The sequence below is a fragment of the Aplidium turbinatum genome, chromosome 3 (assembly GCF_918807975.1).
Source record: "Aplidium turbinatum chromosome 3, kaAplTurb1.1, whole genome shotgun sequence".
Classification (NCBI taxonomy): Eukaryota; Metazoa; Chordata; class Ascidiacea; order Aplousobranchia; family Polyclinidae; genus Aplidium; species Aplidium turbinatum.
This window is the reverse complement of record NC_137474.1, coordinates 14,455,240-14,467,821: the sequence shown is the minus strand read 5'-3', so window position 1 is coordinate 14,467,821 and position 12,582 is coordinate 14,455,240. Positions and strand designations below refer to the sequence as shown.

Below are 12,582 nucleotides of genomic sequence, written 5' to 3'. Positions count from 1 at the left end.
CAAAGAATGAGAAATTGTTGTGAGTTAGAGCCTACACAAAACAGCGACCCCGGACCGAAAATATAAAATTTAATTAAATAAAATTTTTCAAGACCGAATGGCGTATTAAGGAATTCTGTGATAGACAATTTTGCTACCATAAGGTTCAAATATCCAATGACACCACTAGCGGAGGGAAGGTCAGAAAAACAGCCATATTGCATCATGCATGGGATAGTAAAACTCAGGATCATATGGCGTTCTTGTGACATCTTCGCAGTTGGATAATGCACAAATGTTGTTTTGTTCGCACAGTCTTACAACTAGAAGTTGTAGGTGGACACACTATTTCAAACTATTTTTATTTGTGTTTGAAGCAAAAGTATTTCGAAATTCTGTTTCGACACAAAATTCCTTTGTCTTCGCTTCGTTCGGATCTAATTGTTACTCAGTGAAGATATTTCTTTCAAAATTCAAGCAGTCTTGTTTCGATATTCACGCGTAGCCATGTTCTCAAGCAGGACACAGACTCATTGGACTGGAGGTTGCAGACCTTGTGTGAAATCAGCAATCAAATTTCTTAGAGGCTTAGTGTTTTGATGTTCCAAGTAAGGGATTGCAAACTACTTCTGCTGGTAAGCACAACATCATAATTGTCCTGTGTATCTTTTCTGTTTGAAAACACAGCGTTTGAATCAACAATATGATGTTTCATTACTTTCTTATATCATCATATTTTCTTGTATCATTTTGATGACAAGCGTCTACTCTAGCTGCTTGTTTGTTGTCGTCACATTGGAAAAGGAGTTGAATAAAAACAAGAAAATGACACGTGATATTTAATCTACCCCTTAATATTAACGGCTTTAAAGATACCATGTACGTCAGTCTCACCAGTACATAAAAATTTTTCATGCTATTATTATGTATATCAGTACAACACAGTATAAGCCATATGAGGGTGCAGCAGAAGAGATCGCTTTGAGTTGGAAAGTTGTTTGACCAATAACTCAGTCGGGCGCCTGACTGCGTGTATAAAAAAACAGTGAGATCACGCAGCGCAGGTTCGACTTTCGGGGTGTGCGTTTGAGCAAAGCATTCGGGCCTGCGCCAGTGGTTTAAATCTTCTACAAGTATGCGAAACTGCAATATCATCAGAAGCTTTCTCAGTCCGAGGATAAAGATTCAAACCAATCTTTCCAATCAAGTAATTTTGTTTCGATTCACGCTTTAAGCAGTTTGTTGAAAAGCTATCGCTCACGCCAGGTCGGTATAGTTGGTTGCTGAAATAAAGGAACCAGCCATATTCCCATTAGTTCCGAAGTACAATGAGAACTTAATCTTCTTTGTTTGTTACGTTTGTTTTGAAGGACTTGTGCTATCATATTCAAACATGCACAATGTTAGTCCAATTGTATACGACAGTAACTCAAATTCTCACCGCGTATGCTCTCGGGCTGGTCAAGCAGCTTGCAAGGGGGTAACAAAACCCTGGCATGGTGTTGGTTAAAGGGGGTCCGGCATGGGTCAGGATAGGTTTGATGTAACTTTTGGGGTATGGTTAAGAAATTTCATAAAATTAATACCAACAACTAAAAAACAAAAGCAGTTAGTACAAATTACAAACGGTGTTACAACGGTTAGTTCAAAACAGTTCAGTTCAAAAATTCGTGTAGCTTTGCATAGGATGAACAAATCTTAGTTGAGATAAGTATTAAACTAACGTCAGTCTAACTAAATGCAAAAGGATACTATTGGTCTATCTTGTACCAATTCTTGAACATCCAGGCGCTGTCGGCGTATTTGTGACGAACGGGGGCTGATGAGGTATCGATCTAAAGACCAGAAGAAATATAAAGTTAGCACATATGCTGCAGTTTCCAAACCCAGTTGGTAAAGAAGAAGATGAAGAATTATAAATAAACTGATTTTTCTGATTTAGTGTGATTCTGTTTACTTTGTTCCAGTTGGTAGGGACGTTCTTTTTACATTGATTCAACGTCTGTACAAAGATGAATTTTATTAGCTGGATACACAGTGTTTTCCTAACACAAACAGTCACAACTTTCGTTTAACAAACTGCAGGTTTCAGACACTGTGCAAAAATTGACATGGAAATTTCAGCGGCACCAAGAGTGATTGCTGGGTTGGATGATAGCATTGGTTGCAGTAAAAAAATACACAGTTTGCTGGTTAATTCCGAAGGGTGAAAGAACATGTTTTCACAATCTATAATCCAACCATTTCATTTCTTTCAATTAAATATTGCATTGTGTCCTAACGATCAAATAACATTTGAGGAAATGTTTTCACTCGGTAAAATTTTTAATTATAATCTCAGTATCAAGCAGGTTTTTTGAAATCAAAAACTTTCCATTCGTGTCATGCGATGGTGACATGACGTCACGTGTCAACTGTCATTATTGCGTCACACAAAGAAGAACTGCATGGTCAAAATGTATTTTCATGCTGATGTGTGCCAAAAGCTAGTAGGGATACAATGTATGGGTACAGCGCAATCTATATGCTAGTCAGATGACATGGACATATTAATTTCAGAAGTCTCCTATCGTTTATATATCATACAGTATTTCTTTCAGCCGATTAGACCCTATTATGAGTATGACATATCAAACAGCTCAAAAATAAACCCCCAAAAAAGTAGGCAAGTAGCCAAAAGAAAGAGCCTTGAAAGGACACCAGCAAACAACAGTCGTGGCAATGTCACAAGAAACTTTCAGCTTGACTCACCTATCCAAGGAATTTGAAAAGTTGGAACAGCATGTTTTGAACAACACTGTTTGACAAAGGTGAAGAAATTGCACAGCAGACAGTAAAGGTGCGTCTACACGACGACTGTTTTCTTGCTTAAGCTAGCCAAACTTCTTGTTTCTTTAAGTTAATCGCAGTTTGTGCCGCTTACTTTTAAGAAAATGGGAGAGTAAGCGAGCCGTCGAAAAAAAATACGCTCCAGAGCGAAAAACTGGGCGCTTAAGTGAGTTCTCTTGCTTAGAAATGTTTTTCCCGCCAAAATCTCAGGTCTCCTCTCAGCTCAGTATCCAGACAGGGCAGGGCGGTATCGTTAAAGGATTTCGTTAAGTTTTGATCCCAACCCGTTCTTATTAATGTTGCGGGCTGAACTGGCGGTGACCGTACTCGAAATAGCCCATAGAAAGCACAATATTTTCCAATTTCAAATCCAAAACAAGATCTCAGCAGAAAACCATTGCCATTGTACACTGGGTAATAAAAATAGCGGAAGAATGATTTTGCTGGTTGTTACCAGTCACCCACGCTGACACGAAATTCTGTTTCCAACATTTCAACCTCACTGAGGTGTCTGAATGCTTCAATAAGCAGTAAATTGCGGGTTTGCATTCTTCGCTTTTTGCAGCATTTTTTACACAACTTCTGGGAAGCCATGACTGAAAGACTGCAACAACTTCAAATGGTTAAAGAACAGTCAGTTGCTTGGTCTACTCTGCTGTACTTTAGCGCGAACTGCTATGCTTTGGCGCGAACTTTTTAAAACGTGACGTCATTGGGGATTAGATACTCACGTGACCGCGATTCAAGCGAGCAAAATCTTCGTCGAGGTTGCCAGTGTAGACGAAACGAGTTTAATCACTAGCTTAAGCAAGAATTTCTAAGCAAGAACACTTTCTCGTGTAGACGCACCTTAAAACTTTACACTTTTGCTTCGCTTCCCAGACAAAAAATCAATCATTTCTTTACATTAATTCAACGTCTGCAGACGTATACATTCACGTCTGCTGACGTTGAATTAAAGTAAAAAATTGGTTGATTTGTTGTCTGGCTTGTCGGCAGACGTTGAAACGATGTAAAAATGGAGATTTTGGCGACCGGGTTTTGGAAGTGCCACAACTACGATGCAGTTTTCATTGAAGTATACGTTGTTTGTTTTGGAGCAGAAATAGCAAGTAGCGACGCACAACGACTTCCGGAGTGTGGTGTTGAGCAAGACGCCAAACAAAACAACTCACCACATTCGTGGTTATGAAGTACTTCTTAGCTATCAGAGGTTAGCGCGAGAAAATCCTAGGAATAAGCGACTTTCTCTCTGGATGACACTACATAACCGACAAGCTACACTTATCTCAGGCTAGGTTGCCTTCAAAATGCATGATTTTGGTAACAACAATTAAAGGTTTGTTGTGAAGAAAGGGGCGTTCTTCCCGGCTATCAGCACAAGGCTGAGCACTCACTAGTATAGCGAGCAGCTGCGATTCGCCAACCATAACGGTGTAGCTTCCACAATCGCAGCTGCTCGCTGTACTAGTGAGTGCTCAGCCTTGTGCTGATAGCCGGGAAGAACGCCCCTTTCTTCACAATGTCCTCTGCCCTGGCGCCTGCTGGTTTTGTTGGCTCTTTCTTTGTTTCCACAAAGATAAGAGTTAAACTGACTGGTAAAGCGGTGGTCGAATAAATTTGTGGCAGAATACGGTGCGATACTGATGAGCCCAGCCTCATGGGCGAAACACGTGTCTATCGCTGTCAATTCTTGCTACAAATCGGCTGCCGAGAAACAATTAAAGGTGTTGCGACAGTGCCAAATTTTTGCACCTTTTATCAAATTTAGGTCTCAAGCATGATATAACGTTTGCATTTTGTGACTAATATTTTCTAGACCTTTGTTATGTGTAGCACGTGTTGTTTTTTGCTGTGGTCAGAAATAAAAACAAACTGAACAAATATATGACCAACATATCCCATTAAAATGGATAACAAGACAAAAACTAGTGCTGGCAGTGCAGAAATAAGGTAGCAATTTTTAAGCTGCTGATGCGCAACAGTAAGTTAATCACTGGTTATCATCAACAATAATGCTGAGCCTATCAATCAAATAACATTCACTTGGAAACCCAAGATACAAGGTAAACCTTTTACACAAAGCAAGTAAAAGAAGATAGAAATAAAAAAAAGTTCAACCTCATTAAACGAAGAATTACTTCGGTATTCTAATCAGAAAATAGAGAGCCCAAAATGTAGATACTAAACTAATTTTTTATTACCAGACGCGCAAATATCTTGAAAATTTCACTAGGTAAATGTTAAGACTTTTCAAACTTACCATGAACATTCAACAGTACTACAAGATATACAGTAAGGTGTGGCTGGTGCCTACCAAAAATTGAATACTTTACTAAATCAGCTCTTCTTTTGGTATACTCTGTGGATGGGTGATACAAACTCATCTGCAAAATTTAAGCTGATTTCGACAACATTTAGGTGTAGTACACGCGATTTAAAGATTGCGCAATCACACGACACCAAAATAGTCAAAAATCGCTCATTTTTTTAGCATTTTTCAATAATACAGTACAAGCATATTTTCAACTATATATAAAATGTATTATTGGCCTATGTCAAAGTAAGTATTGTTTGCATTATAATATTTGGGTATTATTGTGATAATTTATTTGCTTTTTCTCCTAATTTCCATAAATTTTTGGTAATTCTTTTCGTCGAAGCAACGAAAAACTTTGATTTTTGAAAATTTGTCATTTCATACAGACGCAGTACTACACAAACACAGTTGAAACCAATATTAAATATAATACACAATAAACACATTAGCATAGCAACAATCAGTAGCGTAGCCAGGAATTTTGAAAGGGGGGGGGGTTGACCACCCAGCGGCGGGGGGTCTGGGGGGCCTCCCCCATAAAATTTTGAAAAATTACTTTGAATTTGGTGCATTCTGAGAGCATTTTCAACAAAAATGTGGGTACGAATATTCCTGTAAAATGGTGCTGTCTGGTAGCATAGCAAAAGGATAAGATCATGTTTTCTTTGGCATTTTTTGGAAATAAAGCTAAGTCTCTGTGTTTTCTTGTTGCTAATTCCTGGCTGAGATGCTTGAATGTTTGGTATTGGCAAAACTCGCTCTTTTAATGCAATTTTGTTTAAAACTAGGCAATTTTTTATTAGACTGAAAGCATCATTCTCAATATCGTGACATCACACGCGTGCCAAAGGGGGGGGGGGGGGGGTTGTAACCCCCAAAACCCCCCCTCCTTGGCTACGCCACTGGCAACAATGTTTATGATGTATAGTTGTATACAGAAACCAGGTTTTAAAACTATCCCGAGAGGAACGTTCACGCTGGTTAGGAAAAACCTTTCGATCGTTTTCAACAACTTGGAGAATGTTCTGATACTTATCTTCAGTTTTGGAGTGATGTAAGAAATCAGAAGCAAGCTTCACTCCTTTTTCAGTAGTATCATTTGAAACATTTACTGTTGATAATAGCTTTTTATATTAAGTGGACGGGAAGGCAAGGAAGCCAATCTTCATGTCCACCTTCAGGCATGCCTTTAAGTATCCTGCCAAAGACACAGCCGCATGCTCTTGAGTAATGTCGAACCGGCGCCCATTCGATTGTCGTTCCAGGGCTCTCACCACTCGGCTATGCAGCCGCTTTGTTGATAAGAAGCATCAGACTCCCAACTTTCAACGGGTAGTTCAGGGAATGCTGTATCAATTTTAAACAAATCAAAAAACATCCATGAATCAGCGTCGACAAATTGATCTAAAGAACATGACGATGATACCTCCTTGAAAACCTGGGTTTTTACATAACCTTTTTCAGCAGCGAAACCAATTCGGTTGATGAATTTTGTACCTTTATCAAAGCTCTTAATTAAAGGTTTGTTGCAATTTTTTCCTTTGAGGATAAGTTAACCTTTGAACTAAACAGGGAAAATGGTATCAAATCTTCTGTAGGGTACCAGTGATGCTTTGCAAATGACGCGATTGCGATAGTGAAAATTTCTTCATCAACATCTTTATATGCCAAAAATTTACTTATTAGTTTCCAGGTCATTGTAAGGTGCATCGACTGCAATTTGACAAGTAAACCACCATGGCACATACACAAACACAATGAAATTTACAAATCGTTTCAACTTTAAAAATTGTGATGATGACAAAATTACTTTTTTTTTTCAATTCAGTTCCAATCTTGTTTTCAAAAGAACAATCTTAATTGCTTACAAAACTCGTGCCCCATCCACCGTGCCTGATGGAGTGCACCAGGCTTTAGCATCGTGTAATTATCAAGTTCCACTAAGTTTGAGCCAGCGTATATCAATGAAAGATGCAACATCTCTCTGTAGTCATCCCTGCACCGAAATCTCGTATTCGCAGCCATCATAGAGGTAGCTGTTTCAATTGGTTGTGCTTTACAGTCGTATAAAACTCTGTATTAATAACATCTTTCCAATTGAAAACATTCAATTCCGCAAAATCCTGATTTGTAATACTGTCCCAGTTTGTTCTAAAGCGATTAAATAAAGTGTAATTTGGTCCTCTGGATGCTTCTGATTGCTGCTTTAGCCTTTTCTGAAGCCATGCGGACTTCATCAGCTCCTGATGTTCTCTTGTTCAAGCGCTTAAAAACAAGATGGCAGTTTATTGACCAGACTACATTTGAAGACTCGTCAACTGATGATTATACAGCCAATGCTGTGGTTGACATCAACAATGAGATGGTGAAGGTCTTGGAGACGGCTGTGAAAGTCACTCAGCCAAGAGATGACTACATACAACTACTGGAGCTGGCCATTATTTTTCTTTGAGCTGTCCCTCCTCAAGGCATCCACTTTGTAGCTCCCGGAGCCATGCACCAATGGATGGCAAAAGTGATCTACACTTTCAAAGTCTGGATTATTCTTTCACAGTTTAAATTGACAGCACGCCAGCATCGAGGATTGCAGAAACTCTGCATATTCTTTTCCCACATCTACGTTGAAGCATGGGCAACAGCGAGCATTGTTGTAAAGGCCCCAAGAAAGGACCTAAAGCTGCTGAAGCAATTGCAGAAGTATCAAACGATTAACACTGACATATCCAACGCTACAGTGAAAAAGATTGCAAGCCAACTGTGGTTTCTTTCTGAGCAGCTGGTTGGCTTGGCGTTGTTTGCTGATGTTTTGGACAATGGCTTAGACAAGATGGTTGTGGCTAAGAAAGAGAAAGAAGCGGAAGAAGAGCCATTTAAGCGTGCAACTATCGACTTCAGATTCATTCAAGAGAAGACTGTAATCGACTTTAGGATGAGGAACTCAACACTTCTTTTCAAGAACTTGCGTCTTTTGGTTGGTTTCCTTGAATATCCGGCAGCTCAGTAGAAGGATCAGCCTAGCTTCATTGCTGCAAAAAGCTTCATCAGCACATTGGCCTCTGGCGTTGCCTTAGTTAAGGATTTCTCTAGCCCTCTCACAAAGGACGAGGAGCAACTGCAGTTTGCATTGAGAGTTGTTGCTGACCACTGTAAAAAGTTCCCTAACATTCTGAAGCAGACCTTACTGGGCAACAACAAGTGATATTTGTCATCATGACACCCCTGCCGATGAGCATTGAGCAGCTAATATCCACTGTTAAGGAACACAATAAAATGGGGGGACCCAGACATGCGAGCGTTGGGCAGAGAGCAACAATGGAAGTGCTTATGTGTTCTATATACCTCATCCGGGTGGAATTTCGGATCCATTAAGCCACCTCTAAACATTAATGAATATCAATGAAATTTTACACATGGTGTTTTTTAACCAAAAGGAACGTTTTGGCAGGGTCAGACCAACAATTTTCCAAAATAATTTTTTTAGTGTACAACTAAGGACCACCCTATTTGACATAGGCCTATAATACATTTTATAGTTGAAAATATGTTTGTAGTATTGAAAAATGTTAAAAAAACAAGTGATTTTTGACTATTTTCGGTGTCGCGTGATTGCGCAATCTTTAAATCCCGTGTGCTACACCTACTGTACATCTACATGTTGTCGAAATCAACTGAAATTTTGCAGGTGAGTTTGTATCACCCATCCACAGAGTATGCTAAAAGAAGAGCTGATTTGAATAACATAACGGCACCAGCCACACCCTAATATACAGTACAAGAAAATTATAACTTTAAGCTTAAAGAAAAACTTGGATACTCGATGGAGTATAATCCTACGTTGGCCATCTTTAAATCAACCGAAAACAGTTATTCCTGCTCTTTAAGAATTCAGCAGTCTATCGGCTACTCAGTATACAGATTAAGATCTTGTCTTTGAACTAGTCAAAAGATAAACTCTCACATAGGGTCTATAAAAATGTGAACAACAAAAGAAATTCAAACACCGACGTAAAAATCTTTAACCAAGAATTAAAAGTGGTGAAGATGAGTCCAAAACTTAAGTTTCGGTGGGAAATTCCATCCGAAGCCACGAGCAAAGAATTAATTCTTACAAACTTGTTTGTGTCACGAACGACTGCACCATGGTCATCTCAACAAGCTATGCACCACACTAAACATGTAACTTACGGTGGTTACAGTTGGCGGTAGTTCGTCTTGTGCTGGGTCGTCTGGATCAACACCAACCCTACAATGTACAAGGCAATTTTTACGTTGATGTTAATTTTTATGTATTTACATTCCCTAATAGATTCACGCCTCATTATGTCAGTGGTTCTGAATGCTTTTCACAGTAATGCAGTAAAATTGAAGCGCAACTTAGCGTCGATTCTAGCTGTAAGCTTAAAAATTTAGTGCTCACCACAGCAGTGAGCAGTGCTGTTAACGATAAGGTAGCTATGTTCTTCTTAATTATAGCCACCACCAAGTACTTTATCCAGTAATAAACCCAGAAAAGTCGCTTCATAGCCGTGTGGTGAGAGCCCTGGATCGGCGCTTGAAAGGTCGTCTATTCAAGACACCGCTCAAGAGCATATGTATGTGTCTTTGGGAGGACACATAAAGGCATGCCTGAAGGTGGACACAAAGATTGGCTTCCTTGCCTTCCCATCGACTTAATTTAAATCTTCAATCAATGAGCGTAAGCCTGGATACGACAAAAAAAACAGAGAACTGGCTAATTGTAAGGATTTGATGTTCTTACTTGATGTTCAGCCAGGCAAGCATCTGTGTCGTGCCGCCACCCAGGACCCAAACCGTTGAAAAGACGATAAGTAGAGTTGTGGTGAATATCATGTGTTCCCCCGATGTGCAGGTGGTGCGGATGGCCAGGGTGAAGGCAATCGCACCTCGTAAACCTAACGTAGAAATCCTTGGCTGGTAAAAGTGTCTCTTTACATCGCTACAACGTCGCCAGACGCTGTTACGATTGCCAGACGTGGCTACTTAGGTAAAAATCAGCATCACATTACACTATTTGAAGGAGGCAAGCGAAGGAATATCGCATTTTATAATAGAGTATTGTCAATGCTAACCCATTGCTTTTTACACTTAAATTAATTGCATGTTGTGAAAATTGTAGATATAAACATTGGATGGAAACGCAGTGATGTTGCGATCACTTGTCGCTTCCCAGACTACAAAATCTGCCATTTTTGCATTGATTCAACGTCTGCAGACGTTTGAACCAATGTAAAAAATGACTGATTTACTGTCTGGGTCGTCGCTTCACTACCAGCAAAACTGATACTTTTATGCGGCTGACTTGAGAGCAGGAAATATAGCAGGAAGTCTTGCATCCTGTTTGTAAAACAAACGTGAAGACGTAATTGATTGTAAACGCAAACGTAGCATTGGACAATTGAAGGTGAGAGGGGTTCTTAAACTTAGACCTTAGTTCGACTCGAGAGCAGGTTATATTTGAGACTTTTTTTTATCAAACTATTGAATGATATTTATAAGCATAAATATTTATCAAGTCAACAAAACTGAACAACAAGGCAGAAAACCCACCAGCGAACATCATCATGTGTTGTATGTTGTAAGGAATTTTTTTCTTCCGACGTAAGTTAAGCAGAAACGAGAGTGGATAGATGTTGCAAGCTCGGGATACAAAGACAGCAACCTGCATATAAGTTGTGGTTTCCGTTTTTTGTTCTGACTTTGGGCTGGTTTTTTTTTTTCGGTCATTGACCGATTTTTCAGCAAAATGTCCGAAAAAAATGTAGTCAATTCGGTCAAAATGTCCGAAAAAATATATAGTCAATTCGGTCAAAATGTCCGAAAAAATATATAGTCAATTCGGTCAAAATGTCCGAAAAAATATATAGTCAATTCGGTCAAAATGTCCGAAAAAATATAAGGCAAACCGGGGCGTGTTGTCACAGGTTTGGGTTTTTTCGATTTGTGCTTTTGCTATATACAATGCAAGTGATTTGGTTATATCATTCGTACGCTGTCCACTTACACTTCCTTTTTCCACTAGTTAAACTTTTTAACCGCAAAAGGATTTCAAGAAAATCAAATTTTTGTAAAAAAAAAAACATTGTGACAACACGCCCCGTGCTGGGGCGTGTTGTCACAATTTTTTTTTACAAAAATTTGATTTTCTTGAAATCCTTTTGCGATTAAAAAGTTTAACTAGTGGAAAAAGGAAGTGTAAGTGGACAGCGTACGAATGATATAACCAAATCACTTGCATTGTATATAGCAAAAGCCCTAATAGAAAAACCCCAAACCTGTGACAACACGCCCCGGTTTGCCTTACAAAATTAAATTTTATTACGTGGAATTTACACTTATAAACAAGTTGAAATTAATTCAACAACTGCTTTGGGTCTTGTTTCCTTGCTTTCACATATCGACCAAGGGTTCGGCAGTTTATGCCAAAGTTTGCTTCTGCTTCTCATAAGCTGTGACCATCATCACAGCTGTGACAACTCGCCCCGACGTACGCAATCGGACAAAAGTTTTAATGGAGACTAGAAAAGGCACGCTATTAACTTCTAAAGTGTCAGCTATACTCCTAACATAATAAACTATAAAACTGATTTCATACTTGCGGTCAGATTGCTCTTACGAAAGCGTCACACAATTTTGAAAAGTTAGTGAAATTTACATCGATGACCAAATTTTTGATAATAATGTAATTTAAGCAAAACCTGCTGTCTTTTCTTAACTTTGCTAACCTCAAAATGAAGATGACTCTTAACGAAGCACGTGCTACAAATATAGACTCGAAGCAGTCAGTGCAAGTACAAAAAAAATTGCTGTGACAACGCGCCCCTTGTGACAACAAGCCCCGGTTTGCCTTATAGTCAATTCGGTCAAAATGTCCGAAAAAATATATAGTCAATTCGGTCAAAATGTCCGAAAAAATATATAGTCAATTCGGTCAAACTATCCGAAAAAAAAACAACGTTTCTCAGCGAAACTTAATGTTGTAGCTAGTCAGGAAGTGCAAATTTTGGTTTGTATCAGCTACTTGAAAGGAAATATTTTCATCAGAAAAAATGACCGAAATAAATAAAAAATTATCAAATTTTTTCAAGTCATTTCGGACAAATGACCGAAAAGTCTCAGCGAAAAAAACAGATTTTGGCAAATATCACAGGCAGCAATTTTATTACTTTTTAGCCTTCAATGGATTAGTTAGTCGTGCTTACTGGCAAAACGTTATAAGTAAGACTGGCGATCACTTTAAGCCATCAGCGCCAACTAGGTCACAGTGAACACCACAATAACACGATGTCATCATCATCCATTTTTCTTCAAAGAAGCCTGGTCTTCATCCAAAAACATCAGGGTCGACCAGTTGTTTGCAGCGACTCCTCAATCTCTCTCTATTATTGGCATCTTTAATTTTCAGATTTCTTTTTGTCATGTCATCTTTCACAATG

At 38.9% G+C, this 12,582-nt stretch overlaps 1 protein-coding gene across 1 annotated transcript in view; it reads right to left on the bottom strand.

Annotated features, from left to right (window-relative positions):
• Positions 1-12,582, bottom strand: part of LOC145767576 (sodium/hydrogen exchanger 9-like) — a 37,320-nt gene that overhangs the window by 1,656 nt on the left and 23,082 nt on the right. Inside the window, exons 8-12 of the mRNA XM_082579425.1 lie at positions 10,697-10,808; positions 9,888-10,041; positions 9,314-9,371; positions 1,732-1,814; positions 1,421-1,526 (exon numbers count right to left, since the gene is read on the bottom strand). Of these exons, the coding sequence (XP_082435551.1) occupies positions 1,421-1,526; positions 1,732-1,814; positions 9,314-9,371; positions 9,888-10,041; positions 10,697-10,808 (513 nt within the window). The remainder of the gene's footprint in view (positions 1-1,420; positions 1,527-1,731; positions 1,815-9,313; positions 9,372-9,887; positions 10,042-10,696; positions 10,809-12,582) is intronic.